Raw genomic sequence first — 14,970 nt, 5'->3', positions numbered from 1 at the left:
GCCCAGGGCTGGGACTGGTAGGGGGGAAGGTAGAGGTACTCACCCGACATACTTGTAGCCCAAGAAGGCCACCAGGTCGATAGTGGTGAGGTCGGTGTTGACAGTGACCAGGTAGAGGCTGAGCAGGATGGCTAGTACCTCCAGTGTCAGCCAGGCCAATGCCGAGCTGGCCTGTAACCCTAGGAGGTCTGGGGAGAACCTGCCGGCACCCAAGCTCTGTCACTCGGTTGGCCGGCTCAGACCCTCCCTGAGCTTCCACCTGAGGACAGCCTGTGTCGGGTGGGGCTGGAGACCCAGCAGTAACCAACACAGACCTGGGCCCTGTCCTCGTGGGAGTCCCATTCCAGGAAAGGCAGACCTGTCCTCAGTGACAGCCTAGAGAGGTCAAGGCTGGCATGGGGGAAGTGCAGGGCAGGGGAGGTGCCTGACCCAGCCAGGAAGGGATGTCAGATAGGGCTTCCCAGAGGAGGGGACACCTGCACTGAGGCCGGAAGGAGTAAGGAGTTGGCTGGGAATGAAGGACCTTGGTCTCTGCCATATGTCCAGTGCCTCGACAGTTAATTTATTCAAACGACAACTGTTTTCAGTGCCGCGAAGGAAATGAACAGGGGCTTATGAGTAAGAGGTGGGGGCTTGACCCAGCTTGCGGGGTGGGAAGGCTTCCCCAAGGAAGTGACATCCGAGTAGATATCTTGGGTGAGCAGCTGCTCGGCAGGTAACAATGTAAGGGAGGAACAGACTCCTGAGCAAGGAGAACTGGATACGCGAAGGCCCTGGGGTGGCAGCGCCTGGCCCTCTGGAGGATGGAAAGAGAACCGGGCTAAGGAGCTGGGCTTGGTCTGGGAACAGGGGAGCTACAGACAGCTTCTGAGCAGCGTGAGACATAGTCCTTCCTGGCTACTGCCTCTCAGACAAGACCTTCCTGGCTACTGCTGGAGCTGGGGTGCAGGAGGCGTGTGGGCAGCTGGTTAGGACAGGGCGAGGATGAGGCTGGACCTGGTGGTGGAGGCCAAGGGGAAAGGTGGATTTAGAAAGGAACCCAGCATGGGGTGTGGCGATGGGTTGAATGTGGGTAGGAAAGAGGGAAGAGGCTAGGGTGAGCGTGACACTGAGGGCTCTGTCTTGGGCCACATGGGAGCATGGTGGAGCTTTGAAGAGAGAGTGGGGACAAGAGAGTCTCCCGCCTGCCCCTCAACCCCCCAAGCCCCACAGCTCACGCCACTCTGCCCGCTCCACGCCTCTTACCTATCCTGGGTCCCCAGCGCCAGGCCAGCCACCAAGACGTAGGTGATAAAAGCCATAGCTGTGGGAGGCAGACACACCGACACTGGTCAGAGGGGAGACCACTCTCGCCTCCGAGACCTAAACCTCTGCCGTAGGCATGCCCACCCCGAGGGAGGAGGGTGCAGGTGGAGGCAGGTGGGGTTAAACCTGGAATGTAGAGGTCAGGAGCGTTGACGTCAAAGCGGGGGGCCACTGGCGTGTCCTGCTGATACTGCACCTCCCAGTCCTGTGGGGATAGTGGGGGGAGCAGGCAGGACCCCCAGAGCTGAAATCTTCCCACCCTAGAGACTCTCACTTGGGGTGAGTCAGCCCCCCTGCCCCTCAAGCCTGCCCCAGCCTGACTCACCCCCCACCGTGCCCGGAGGCTGTCTCCCGCCTCAGACCACAGTCACCCCAGCGGGGCGGTGCTGACCTGGTGCAGGTAGGGGAAGAAGAGCAGGCCCAGCTTTTTGCCCACGTACAGGGTGTCCACGGCAAAGTAATACTTGAGCTTGGTGATGGGGATGAAGCGGTCGATCTGGGAGGCAGAGCTCTACCTGAAGCCCTGGCCCGATGGCCCTGGCCTCCCCGCACGCCCACCAGCCCAGCCCACTCACGTTCTTATCCACCAGCTCCTTGCCCTGCGCGGCCAGGCTGCTCCCGTAGGCCATGGCCATGTTGGACACAGGATCATCCAGGAAGGCTGCCTGGGACGAGGGGGAGGGTGCAGGATAGCCAAGGCTGCTGGGTCCTCGCTGGGCCCCATAGCCCCGGCTCTGGGCCGAACTCGTGTCATCAAAAAGTTGGTGAGGGTCAGCCATGCCTGGCTGGGACACAGGGATCCTCCGCTTCGAGGCTGCAGGGAGAGAGGGGTGGGCGCCTCACTCATTCTGCACGTGCGTTCCCTCCGGCTCTGCCACAGTGGGGCACTGGTTTTGATGTCAGATGGGCTGACCAGTCAAGTGTAGTCAGGCTCTGCCTGTCATCCATCCATCCAAATAACGATGATGATGATGTGGATAGCTGCTATGTACCGGGGCCCACTGTGCACAGAATCCTGTACTAAGCCTTTTACAAACAAGGTCTTTGTCCGTATCCCCTCTCATGCACCCCCTCACTCATTCGGCTCCAGCCACGGGGGCCTCAACACCCACTGAACATACCAGGCACGTTCCCAGCTCATGGCAGCTGCACTGGTTTTTCCTCTACCCCAATGCTCCTCCCCCAGATGTCCTCACGTCTCCCTGCCTTCCTTGGAGTCAGCTCAGCGGGCCTTCCCCCATCATCCTGTCTCCAACTGCGCCTCCCTTGGTGGCACTCGCCATCCCCCTTCCCTACTTCATTTATAGCCACAGAACTCAGCACCAGCTGAGATACTAGCTGTTTTCTTTCTTTTGTTTACTGTCTGTTTACCCAGACAGTAACAAAAATGTCAGCCCCCCAAGGTGGAGATCTTTGTCTTATCCCGTAAGTAGCACTTGACAGAAACCTGATGAACGAATCAATGGCCATCTCTATTTAAGGAGGTGGAAACCGAGGCCCGGACTTGGGCCTAAATGACTTGGGCAAAGGGCCAAACTGAGTGAGCAAAGAGCAGGAACCCAGCCCAGATCCCCCGATAAATATTACAATAATCCAACCCCAGCTGGGTACTAACCACCAGACCATGTTCTAAACACTACAGATTAACTCGATCTTCACAAAAACCCATTTGTGTCGATGCTATTAGCATCCTCGTTTTACAGATGGGGAAAGCAAACCCCAAAGAGGTTCAGGTCCTTGCCCAAAGTCATACAGATAGTATGAGGCAGAGCCAGGGTTCAAGTTTTTAAAGGTCCCTCTAGCTTCATGTGGGGAACAGCCTGGGGAGTGGGGATGGAGAGAGGAGAGACAGGAAGAAGCTGCTGGTGATCCAGGTAGGAGACCAGGATGGAGGGTGCGGGTGGTGGGGATGGGATGCTCCCGGATAGATTTTGGAGGCAGGAGAGCCAGGACAACCGGAGGTGTGCTTAGTTGGGGTGGGGTCAGGAAGAGGGAGGACATGGGGATACGAGAGACCTGAACTCAGCAGTCAGGCTCCAGCTCCTCACCAATAAGTGATGCCACTGCAGCCAATGCCTACTGAGCCCCCTCCTATGTGTCAGGCGCCATTGTGGGCACAGGGAACAGGGCGGTAGGATTACACCGGGATGGAACCGTCTGTGTCGTGACTTTCTCTATGCCTCAGTTCTCTCCTCTGGAGAATGGGATTAACAGTCCAAGACAAAGTGACGCTCATAAACTGCTCAGCCCCTTGCCTGGCACATAAAAAGCAGTCAATCCCTGGCACCCATTATCAATTACTAGCCCCTCCGCTTTTCTTTTCAATTATTGGTAGCCTGAAAGCTGACTCGTGTGTCCTCAAGTAGGCAGCACTGGCCCAGGCCCACTTGTCCCCAAGCCCCACTTCTCTTTTCCCTCTCCCACCTGTGGCCTGAAAGGCTGCTTACTGAAAGCTTTGGTGCAAGCCCTTCCTCCCTCGCTGTCACCCTCTCAGCCCTCGGCATTTGGTGGTCTGGCCCATGGGCTTCCTAAAGGATCTCCGCACTACTAGGCTGAGGCCATTATTTCACTGTCATCCGACTCAAGTCCTTGCAGCACTGGATGTAGTACCCAAATGCCAACCTCCACCTCTTGGCTTCTGAGACACTGTACTTGCCTCTTTCTCCTTCCTGTCTGAGCCCCACAAACACTTAGGCTCTGCTGTAGGCCTGGTGGATACAACAATGATCAAAAAGACAAAACTCCCGCCTTCACGGAGCTAGTTTCCTGACTGGTCTCTTTCAATCGGTGACTTATTTCCAGCTCCCTGAAATATGTGACCCAGTTTTCCACCTTGTCCTGTCTTCTGCTTCTCACCCACACCGACGGCTTTCACAGCCACCGTGTGTCTTGGGCTCTGGGCTCTGTCTCTAGCTACCACTTCTCTCTGGCTCCAGACCCAGGTTGACCACTTCCTGGCAATGCCCTCCAGCCGTGCCTGCGCCCTTACTTACCTCTGTCTCCGAACCCCTCACTGCCCTGCTGTCTGGCATCCAGCCAACCAATCGCTCCTTCTCTCCCACTGTCTCAGTGTTATCCTCCCCTCTCACCTGACTCAAAAGACCTCCTCCTCGGTCCCCCTTTTCATCCTTAGCTGCATCAACCTTCTCTCCATTGAGCAGCCGGACTGATCTTTTTAAATGCCAAAGACAACATCTCCTGTCATCTGCTTAAGATCAGGGCCATTGTACTGAGAATAAAATCCAAATGCCCACAAGGCCCTGCAGGACCCAGCCCTGCCAACCACCCTCATTTGCTACCTCTCCTGGGGCTCGCTGCACCCCGGCACAGTGGTTTCTTCTTAGGCCTTGACCCTGCCAAGCTTCTAGCCCCAATAGGCTTTGAATGACTAGGCCATCACCTTGGAACTCCTTCCCACGGTTAACACCTGCCGATGTAGCACTCAGGCCTTCGCTCACGTGTTTTCTTCTCAGAGAGACCTTCCTCACTCCTCAATATAAAGCACTAGCCCCACCTTATTCTTTCTCATTATGTACAGTGGTTCTTTTTTCCCTCTGAGTACTTATCACAATTGCTAGATATATATTCATTTGTCTACTTGTTTACTTGGCACAGGCCTCCAGTGCTTTTCCCTCTCACCACAAATCCCTTCTCTGGGTTAACTCCTCTTCCCAGAAGCTTCACTGACACGCTGAGGCTGGGTCACGTGCCTAATGTGGGCTACCACAACACCTCCATCCCAGCTATAACCATTCTGTGCTTTTCTCATCATAGCTCCATCACTCTAGCCTGTCGCTGTATTCTGCTCTGTACTGGTAGCTCCATGAGGGCAGGAACCAGGGCTGTCTAGGCACTGCTGTATCCCCAGCATCGGCCACCTCCCCCCTCAACAGAGAGGCCTCCGCAACCCCTAGTCACATCCTGGATAATTCTCTTTACAGCTCTAATCACTCCCAAATTTTCTTGTTGACTTGTTTGCTTCTGAGTCTAGAATCTGTCTTCCCACTAAACTCTGAGCTGTAAATTAACAATGGCTAGATTATGCTGGTTACCACCAGGTACCCACATTCCAGCATAGGGCTAAAAACAAGGGAGCTGAGGCAAGATATGTTGAATGAACAAATGAGATGCATGCACACTCACTAGGATGAAGAGGGATTCAACAATACGAATTCACAAAGAGAAGAAAAAGAGGTTAACAGTACAATAAATAGAAGTTCAAATTTTAAATGAGGGTAACCACGGCCCTCTGAGCTCACGAAGGGCTACGAACACTGTCCTAAGGAACGTGGGCGACAGCCCAAGACCACGGAAGAGTAGGGGCAGGCTGATCGCTAACTGCAAATGAATGAAAGTCGCGCTTTTCTGCCCATTATACAATATCCTGCTCGAAGTTGTTTACTTCCAAAATAATTTCCTCAAGATAAGAAGAATCGACCCCAACGCGCCCCTACCCGGACCTGGCATCTCTGCGCGTTGCACACTTCGAAGCTCCAGATCCCTGACTTCGTGACCTCCGACCTGCAGTGACCTCTCCAACCGCCACGGTGGCCGCCCCCCGCCCGCCCTATCTCCTTGGCAGGCCACGTACGCCACTTACGCTGCCGGGGCGTCCCCGCCGCCGCCAGGCTTGCTGGGTGCATCCTCGGCCACCGCCGCGGCCACCGCCCCGGGCACGGTTCGAAATGTGCCCGCCCGGCTCCCGTAGCCACGCCCTACCGGCGACGCGACAGCCAATGGGCGTTACGATCACTCGGAGGCCACGCCCCCTCGCGAGGCTTCCGGTAGATTGGCGGAGGGTGAGAGGCGGGGACTGGAGGTCCGTGACGTAAGGCGAGAGTCAAGGCTGGAGGCGGAGCCGGGGACAATCCTAGTAGGCGGAGTTGTGCACGTTGGGAAATGTAGTTTTCTATGGACAGGTGTCAAGCGAAGAGGCCGATGGGAAATGGAGTTTTCTATGGACAGACGCTCAGTTTGGGTCACGGAGAGCACGCGACAGCTCGGGAAGGGTGTGGAGCGGGAGAGGAGCGATCCAATTGTGTTCCTTAGGGGCTAAACAGACTCTAGACCCTATAGAGTTTTGGAAGACTTTAGGTAGTAAACATTTAGAGTGAGAAAAGGATACCCAGCAAGTTAGGTGGTAAGAACCAAGGTGTCTTTCCTCGAAGTTATCTTTAGAAATTTTCCCAGAAATTCATAAAAATGCTTTGCGTTGTGACCTGGCTTCCTCGGTCAGCCAAAAACTCTCGGCAACCCCCAGCAACTCAGCACACACAGGCACAACTGCAGGTGAGGAGCCCTGAGAATTAAGCTCCCTTAGTCTCTCCTTTCTTTGTCCCCCAGGCTCCCCCTTTATCTCAAGCGGTCTTCCCCCTCTCTCCCCATCCGTCTCCCCTTCTCTGTCCCTCGGTTTCTTCCACTTATCTTAGGCAAAGATAATGGTAGAAATGTCTGCCGGGCAGTGATAGCACTCCGGAAGGATGTCAGCAAGTGACCCTGTCACTGCGGCTTTCCCTTTCCTCCTCTGAGATATGGTCTTTTCTGGAGACCTTGAGAACTGTTTTGGTTTCTCAGGAGTTCTGGTTCAGTCCCTAGATTTGTGTGTGGGGCGTGTGTGTGTGTATGAGGGGGTGCCCCCATTCCTCTTATGCACCTCTGGTTTAGCATCCGTCCCTTGGGTGCCACCACCTTTTTATCATTCTCAGCTTCTCTTCTCCTAAATTCTTCTGTGAATATCTTTTATTAGTAAAGCAAGTAAGTATTTGGGCTTCCTGCTGGCCTCATGTTCACATGAGTCACTTTTTACTAGTTGTATGACTACTTTATTTTTAAGCCTAAAATTTCTCATCTGTTTAATGGGAACAATAGAGGAGGGGTTGAGAATTCAATACAAGCCCCTGTGTCCACAGGGACTGACATATTGAAGCCTTTGCTCACTGGCCGTTACTGTTACTCTTTTATTGTCTCTTCCTGTGAGTTGTTGGCTCTAAGTTGGGCTCTTCCCCAAGAGCTGCCACAGTTTTATAAATAGAGCCCAAGCCCCACTCCTCTGCCAGTCAGATGTGGTTGGGATTCTGGGCTGCCCTCCAGATGGCCATCAGGGAGTGTGCTGGTTTCCTTCTGGAGGAGGATGTGGAGAAATGTCCAGGGGAACAGGGAAGGAAAAATTCCTCCTCCAGTGAAGGCGTATATCTGTGGTTCTGCCATGGAAAGAGACTGTGTCTCACTCCTGTTCATCCTTTATGTCTCGGCTTAGGTATCTCCTGTTGGAAGCTCTCTTGACCTCCCTAAGCTGTGGCAATTGCCTCTTCTGGGCTCCTCTGGGCTCCACAGTCCTCTAGGCATCCCCCATCCCAGCCCTGGTCACTCTGGTTGTGCTTCTGTCATCATGACCCCTACCCTCTGGTCTGTCACTCTTTCGAAGTGCTGGGAGCCCCCCGAAGGCAGGTCCCAGAACTGTCCAGGTCACTGTTGTGTCCCTAGCATCACCTAGCAAAGAGCGGGGCACAAAGTGGGCCCTGAGCAGATTTAGTGAATTGCTAAAGATCCCTACTCTGTCCGCGAAGGCACAGGGGACACTTGCCGCCATGGTATCTCTCGTGAATTAGGCATCCCCTCCGGATGGATGCAGGCCCTCTCCAGAGCGCACGACTTGGCGAATGGAGCGAGGACTGGATGTCAGCCTGTCCCCTTGTCCCCTCGGGCACGCGCACAATCTTTGCAGGCGTGAGTTATGGCCCCGGGGATCTGGAGCGCGACTCCTTGGTCCACGAGCATAAAAGAGAGTTCAGATTCTCTGACCTAAGGAGTCGCGACGCCTGGGAGGCAGAGAAGGAAGGGATGGAAGGAAGGGGCGAATGCCACTACCCTTTCCATCCCGTCGGTCTCCTGGGTCCCGGAGCGCTGGGCTCCACCCTCTCGGTTCTAGCACCTGGCGGTGGGGCGCACCTCAGTTTCCCGTAGGCGGGCGCTCCTCCACCTTCGCCCCTCCCCTTTTTCTTCTGGTTCCTCTTTGGGGCGCTGGTGGCCGCTCCTCGAGCACTCCCGGAACTGAAGCAGGGAGCCGGGCCGTCGGGAGGCGGGAGCCACGTCAGCGGGGCTGCGGGACTTCGCGTGGAGCCGGCAGGGAGCTGGCAGGAGGGCGACATGCGGCGGGGTGCGCTCCTGGCGGGCGCCCTGGCTGCCTACGCCGCGTACCTGGGTCTGGGTGCTCTGCTGGTGGCGCGGCTGGAGGGGCCGCACGAAGCTCGTCTCCGCGCTGAGCTGGAGATGCTACGCGAGCAGCTACTGCGGCGGAGCCCCTGTGTGGCCGCCCCCGCCCTGGACGCCTTCGTGGAGCGGGTGCTGGCGGCCGGTCGGCTGGGGCGCGCCGTGCTCGCCAACGCTTCGGGGTCCGCCAACGCCTCGGACCCCGCCTGGGACTTTGCCTCGGCTCTCTTCTTTGCCAGCACGCTGGTCACCACCGTGGGTATGTGAGCGCCGCCCTGACCCCCTAGCCAGCGAGGACCCCCCACTTCACCCCCCCCACTCTGGGACACCCAAGACACCTCACGCGACACCTCTATCTCAGCAGATAAATCCCAATCCTCTCTGGGCCTAGGATCCCCTCAAAACTCCTCAGCGAGGATCCGGGACCCATACTCGTGGGATCTGCTCCCCTTGGGAAGTTCCGATCCAAGCCTCTCCTCCCAGCAGGACATCTCCTAGTTCCCACTAGGTGGAGGGCGGCTCTCAGAGTACCTTCCAGGCAGCATCTGGGACCCCATTCCTCTGCCTTAACCTCTTTGGACATCCTGGTCCGTCCAGTCCCCTCTAGGCCTAGGACTATCCTCAGAGACCTCCAGCGAAGACCATGGACCCTCGCCCAGAGACCCTCACTCCCTCTGGACCCAGACCTCAGCCACCAAGGACCTCTGCCCTTCTCTCTGGGCTCAGACTGTCATCCACTCCAACATTGTCTCCTGACTCTCCAGATATGTCTTTCTCAGTCACCCCATGGGAAGCCCTACCCCAATCTCCTCCTGATTCTGAATCTCCAGACCTTCTCAGGGTGCCATCACTAAAGACCTTATGGCCAGTAGACATTCCTCAGCCAGGCCCCGGGCCCTGGGGCTGAGATGTCTGTACCTAGACCCCACCCCTGCAAGGGCCCATGACCTCTTCCAGATGGAGGACCACTCCATCCTCATACTCCCCAGCAGGAAGCCCTGACTCCAGACACAGGATCCCTGTCCACATACCCTACTCCATCTTGACATCTCCCCTGTTTGGGAAGCCCTTGATGCAAGGTTCTCCTCCTAATAGAGGTACCCCGGTTCCCTCTGAACCTGGAACTTCCAATTCAGCAGCTCCTACCTGTGGATGTGTGAGAGGCACCCACTGTGGAGGGAGCTGGAGCGCCCTCTGGAAAGGACCACTGACTTTCCAGCCAGAAGCTCTCCAGCCAGGACTCCCTCCCCTCCAGTCCCCACACTGGCCCCAGCAAAAATGCTTACCACTTTCCAAACCAGGGACTCCTCATGGGGGCCTCTCTGAACCTGAGAACTCCTAGCTGAGATGCTCCTCACTCTCTGAATCCTGACACCGCTCAGCAAGAGTCCCAGAGCCACATGGACCTCTATCAGGGACCCCAGCACCCTCTACACGCATCGTGTGGAAAGTACAACCCCCTTCGCCCTCCCCTGCCCCCAACACACAATGCCAGCCCAGGGACTCTGCTCTCTGCACCTGCTACTCCTGCCCTGAGACACCTTGCCCACCCTGGATTTCTCAAGAAAGGAGATTTCCTGGGGACCTGGAACCCCTCCTATCTCCAGACCCATAACTGGGATCTTCGTCTCCACCCCAACACTGCCAGGCCTGCTTTGGACCTGAAATTCTACCTTTCGCCAAGGATGCTCCGGGGCCCTCTGCATCCCAGAACCTTCCCCAGGATCCACTGACGACCATCACCTCTTTCCACCCTTGACACTCTCAGCCAGGACTTGAGACACCCACCCCTTCCCATCATCCCCTTAGCACTGACTACCCCGATCACATCCCCTTAGGACTCCCTGGGCTCAGAACCCGCTTCTGCTTGAGGATTCCCTTCTCAATCCCATTTATGAGCCAGAAAATGTCCCCGCTGGTGCCTGTCCCCTCTTCCTCTGGGCCCCGGACCCCAGCCCCAAACCAGGATCTGTTTCAAAATAGGACGCTGGCCTCTGATTTGAAATTACTGGCTCCGCAGATCCCCTTCTCTGAACGCGCCCCCCTCAGCCCACCCCGCCCCCACCCCGGTCAGGTGGGACCAGCCCTAACTGGGAAATCTTTCTCTACCTCAGCAGCCAGCAGACCTGGGAAATCCCTGTTGTCAGGCCCTTCCGCACTCCCTCTCCCAAACTTCCTCTTCCTCTCCTTGCTCAGGATTTGGACTGGGGGGAGGAGGGAGCTGGGGACCTGGAACCCCTCCTATCTCCAGATCCACAGCTGGGACCTCCAGACCCAGCTCCCTAGCCCAGGTCTAGCCCAGACTCCTAATTCCCCCTCCCCGCTGGCAGGAGCAGGTGGCCTTTGCTTTTGGAGGCCTATTGTGTGGACCAATAAACTAAGGCCACAGGCAGCAAGGCTGCCACAGACTGTTTGTGTGCTGGCTAGGCCTGCCTGACCTGCTTCCTAGCTTCCCTGGGTCACATGAGTGTCTCTGTCAGCCTCCTCCCAGATCCTGGCTTCTGAGAAGTTGTTCCAGGAGGAACAAGTAAAGAAGCCAAACTCGAGGCAGGCACTGCCTGGGTTCAGATCCCTGCTCAGCCAAGACTTAGCTCTAGGCCTCAGCGTCCTCCCTCATCTACGAAAGGGGGATAACACTTCCCACTTCTCAATAGTAGTAATACCTGGTAGAGGACTCGTCGTACATGAGCTTTAACTTAATCAGCACAACAGTCTTGTGAGGTAGATTCCATTAGTGGCCCTGTATTTTTTAGCAATAGAAACGGAGGCCCAGATTGGCTAGATAACTTGTCCAAGGCCACACAACTATGAAGGTGTAAAGTAGAGATTTGAACCAAGACCACCAGGCTTCATAATCCCGTGCTCTGAACCAACACACTGTACTACCTCTTAGGCCCTCTTGAAGAAGAGTGATGTGTGTATATTGTATAAGAAAAATTATTTGGACATTTGTTAAAAATGGCAAGTTTTCGCAATGGGAGAGAGAGACTGAACTCAACTCTGAATATAATAAAGACAGCTGGAGATATACATCCGAGAGTAGAGTGGAGGGGGTCAGTGGGTGGAAAATTACTAAGGGGAGACAGGTCTGGGCATTCTCATTTACTGGCTTAATAGGATTCTTGTGAAAGACAGGCCAAGGCCTGAGGTCTCAAAGATGGAGGATGAGGAATATGATCAGATATCAAGAGTAGGGGGATTTCCCCTAAACTGGCTTAGGTTTCCTACTAAAACTGGGCATAGTCAAGAAGAAGGGCTCAGAGGAGCCTGACTAGAATTTGGTTGGGAGGGAGCCCTTGTCAATGGGAAGAACTGGAGATAATAACTGAGCTTTACCGAGCCTCAGTTTTCATTGTTATCAGTGGGGAAGCCTGGATCCCTGAATTTATCTGAACAATGGAAGACCTCTCTCACAGCGTCCCTGGTCTTGATCCAGGCAGCCGTGCAGTTTAGGCCAGGGGTGTAGGAGTCAGCCTACCGGAACTGGGATTCGGGAGAGAGGAAGTGAGCATGACCGTTATGGTAATTCTTTCCATGCCTTGTTAGGTGCTATGCATTGTCCCAGCCTGATAGGATTACTATTGCATATGAGGAAGGCATTGTTTCTGAGCCCATTTTGTAGGACTCTGAGGGAACTGAGGCTCAGGGAGAAGTCACTTGGCCAAGGTCGTGTAGGGAATGAATGGCAAGGCGCTGATTTGGACTCGGCTCTTTGAAGTAGCAAGTTGAGGCATGCAGCCCCCATTCTATTCTAACTCTACGATTTTTGTTTATAAGGATTTTGTGTCATTTGCAAACCTGTCATTTCAGCCATGCTGCTGGGGTTGCTCCATCAAAATCCTTGTAGTAATGAGGGTTGGATCCATAAACAATAAACCTCAAATTACAGTCGCTTAAATATCTTGGAAGTTTATTTCTTGCTCATAGTCAAGACAGTCCAAGACCAGGGTGGTGCTGCATGGTCACAGCACGCGTGTCGCTTCATAACTCCTCTGTGCGTGGTTTCCGTTCCCAAGTTCACTTCATAGTCCAGGGCGGCTGCTCAACTCCAGGCTTCATGTCTATGTTCCAGCCACCAGGAGAGGGGAGGCAAGAAGAGACACAGGCATCTTCCTTTCTTTAAATGTCTTTTGGGACATTTCATGGAGGTTGCTTGCTTCTTTCATGTATACCTCATTAGCCAGAAATTATTGCAGAGTCATACCTAGCTGCAAGGGAGGAGGGAATATCTTTATTCCAGGTGACCGTGTGTCCCACAAAAACCAGAGCGTTCTTTATTTTCCTCTGATTTTTTTTATTGTGGTAAAATATACATAAATTTTACCATCTTAACCATGTTTAAGTGTATACTTCAGTGGTATTAGGTACATTTACATTGTTGTGCAACTATCACCATCATCCATCTCCAGAATAATTTTCATCGTGCAAAACCGAAATTATTAAACACTAAGTCCCCATTCACCCCCTCCTCAGCCCCTGGCGCCCACCATTCTACTTTGTGTCTCTATGATTTTGACTATTCTAAGTACCTCATATAAGTGGAATTATATAGTATTTGTCTTTTTGTGACTGGCTTTTTTCATTTAGCATAATGTCCTGAAGATTCATCTGTGTTGTAGCATGTGTCGGAATTTCCTTCCTTCATAAGGCTGATTAATAGTCCATCGTATGCATTTACATTTTGTTTATTCATCCATCGATGGACACTTGGGTTGCTTCCACCTTTTGGCTGTTCTGAGTCATGCTGCCATGAACATGGGTGTACAGGTATCTCTTCAAGCCCCCGCTTTCAATTCTTTTGAGTATATAAAAAACCAGGCAATCTTTTTGTATGGAAGATAGGCACAGTGTGCACGTTTCTACACTTTATTATTGATCACAGGGCTGGATCTGCAGTCTTTTGGGTAAGACATTTTACTGTTAACCTAAACCAGGCCCTTTACTATCCTAGTCATATCTCTGACCTTTTGGTTTGACTCATTTGGGAAATAAAAAGAGATTTTAAATTACCAGAGTGAGCCAGTCTCACCAACACCTGAATTCCCCTTTATTATGTGACTGTTTGCAGAACTCACACCGACACTGACCTTCCTGTGTCCCCACGGCCCTCCAGGAGCCCAGCGGGGCTTGTCACACCTATTTTAGAGTAGAAAAAACTAAGGCTCCAAGCCAGGCTGGAGCCTGCACCCTTCATTTATTATCTCGACTGTTGATTGAGTGCCCACTCTGTGCCAGATACCAGGGCTATAGCAGCGAACGAAACGGACAGAAGCCCCTGCCCTCCTGGAGCTGGCGCCCTATGGGGGAGACAGATAGTAACCAAATGGGTAAAACTGTAGTAAGCTAGAAGGTGTTGAGGACTATGAAAACAAACACACACGCAAAAAGAGTTGAGTAAGAGGGTGCAACAATTTACAATAAGGTGGTTGGGGAAGCCCTCAACTGAACAAAGACCTGAAGGCGGGGAGGAAGGAAGCCCTGCGGATACCTGAGGGGAGAGTCTCATGGGAAAGAACGGCCTGTGCAAGGGCTCTGGGGTGGGATCATGCTTCCCTGCTGCATCGTGTGGGGCCTCAGGGTTCATGATGAGGACTTTGTCCTTTCACTTGGGTGGGATAGAGCCACAGGAGGGCTCTGAGCAGGGAAGGGACCTGACTTAACACAAGTGTTCACAGCATTCCTCTGGCTGTGTGGGCTGGAGGGAGAAGAAAGGCCGGTAGACAGGATGGGAGTTGGGGGTGGAGCGGGGTGAAGTGGGCAGGTTTGGGATCTATTTGAAATTTGAGACAACAGGATTCACTGGCAGATGGAAAGTGGGTGTGAGTGACAAGAGAGTCAAGTATGAGACCAAAGCTCCTGGCCTGAGCAGCCCGGAGGATGGAGGTGCCATCCCTGGAGAGGAGAGAATGGGAGGGGTAGGTTCAAGGGTAAAATTAGGTCTTGGTTTAGGGTGGCCACAGGCCCCCAAGTGTGGGTGCTGAGTGGGCAGGATTTCCCTGTCATGTCCACAGGCTACGGGTACACGACGCCATTGACCGATGCGGGCAAGGCCTTCTCTATTGCCTTTGCGCTCCTGGGCGTGCCAGCCACCATGCTGCTGCTGACCGCCTCAGCCCAGCGCCTGTCGCTGCTGCTGACCCATGCACCCCTGGCCTGGCTGAACATGCGCTGGGGCTGGGACCCCCAACGGGCGGCGCGCTGGCACCTGGTGGTCCTGCTGGGGGTCGTGGTGACCATCTGCTTCCTGGTGCCGGCCGCAGTCTTTGCCCACCTTGAGGAGGCCTGGAGCTTCCTGGACGCCTTCTACTTCTGCTTCATCTCTCTGTCTACCATCGGCCTGGGTGACTACGTGCCTGGGGAGGCCCCGGGCCAGCCCTACCGGGCCCTCTACAAGGTGCTGGTCACAGGTGAGTGGGGTGGTTGGCTGGGGACTGAGGGAAGGACACAGCCTTGTCC

At 54.4% G+C, this 14,970-nt stretch overlaps 2 protein-coding genes across 6 annotated transcripts in view; one reads left to right on the top strand and one right to left on the bottom strand.

Moving 5' to 3' along the window:
- On the bottom strand, positions 1-6,014 carry YIF1B (Yip1 interacting factor homolog B, membrane trafficking protein). 5 transcript variants are annotated; one of them, XM_011372289.2, is made up of 6 exons: positions 5,897-6,014; positions 1,881-2,119; positions 1,697-1,801; positions 1,432-1,510; positions 1,246-1,303; positions 1-199 (listed from the first exon to the last, which is right to left on the bottom strand). In XM_011372289.2, the coding sequence occupies exons 1-6, from the start codon at positions 5,946-5,948 to the stop codon at positions 40-42; spliced, it is 693 nt and encodes a 230-aa protein (XP_011370591.1). In that variant the 5' UTR covers positions 5,949-6,014; the 3' UTR covers positions 1-39. The 5 variants fall into 5 exon arrangements, with proteins under 5 accessions (XP_011370591.1, XP_011370592.1, XP_011370593.1 ...); XM_011372290.2 differs by having other exon boundaries at positions 5,906-6,014; XM_011372291.2 differs by lacking the exon at positions 5,897-6,014 and adding an exon at positions 5,766-5,887.
- Positions 6,015-8,351: 2,337 nt separating this feature from the next.
- KCNK6 (potassium two pore domain channel subfamily K member 6) overlaps positions 8,352-14,970 on the top strand; it is a 13,566-nt gene continuing 6,947 nt past the window's right edge. The window contains exons 1-2 of the mRNA XM_011372342.1: positions 8,352-8,773; positions 14,526-14,921. Coding sequence (XP_011370644.1) covers positions 8,452-8,773; positions 14,526-14,921 — 718 coding nt within the window. The 5' untranslated portion in view covers positions 8,352-8,451. The remainder of the gene's footprint in view (positions 8,774-14,525; positions 14,922-14,970) is intronic.

Source organism: Pteropus vampyrus, unplaced genomic scaffold (genome assembly GCF_000151845.1).
Source record: "Pteropus vampyrus isolate Shadow unplaced genomic scaffold, Pvam_2.0 Scaffold203, whole genome shotgun sequence".
NCBI classification, from domain to species: Eukaryota; Metazoa; Chordata; class Mammalia; order Chiroptera; family Pteropodidae; genus Pteropus; species Pteropus vampyrus.
Note: the sequence above shows the minus strand (reverse complement) of the source record. Positions and strands in the feature narration are given on the sequence as shown.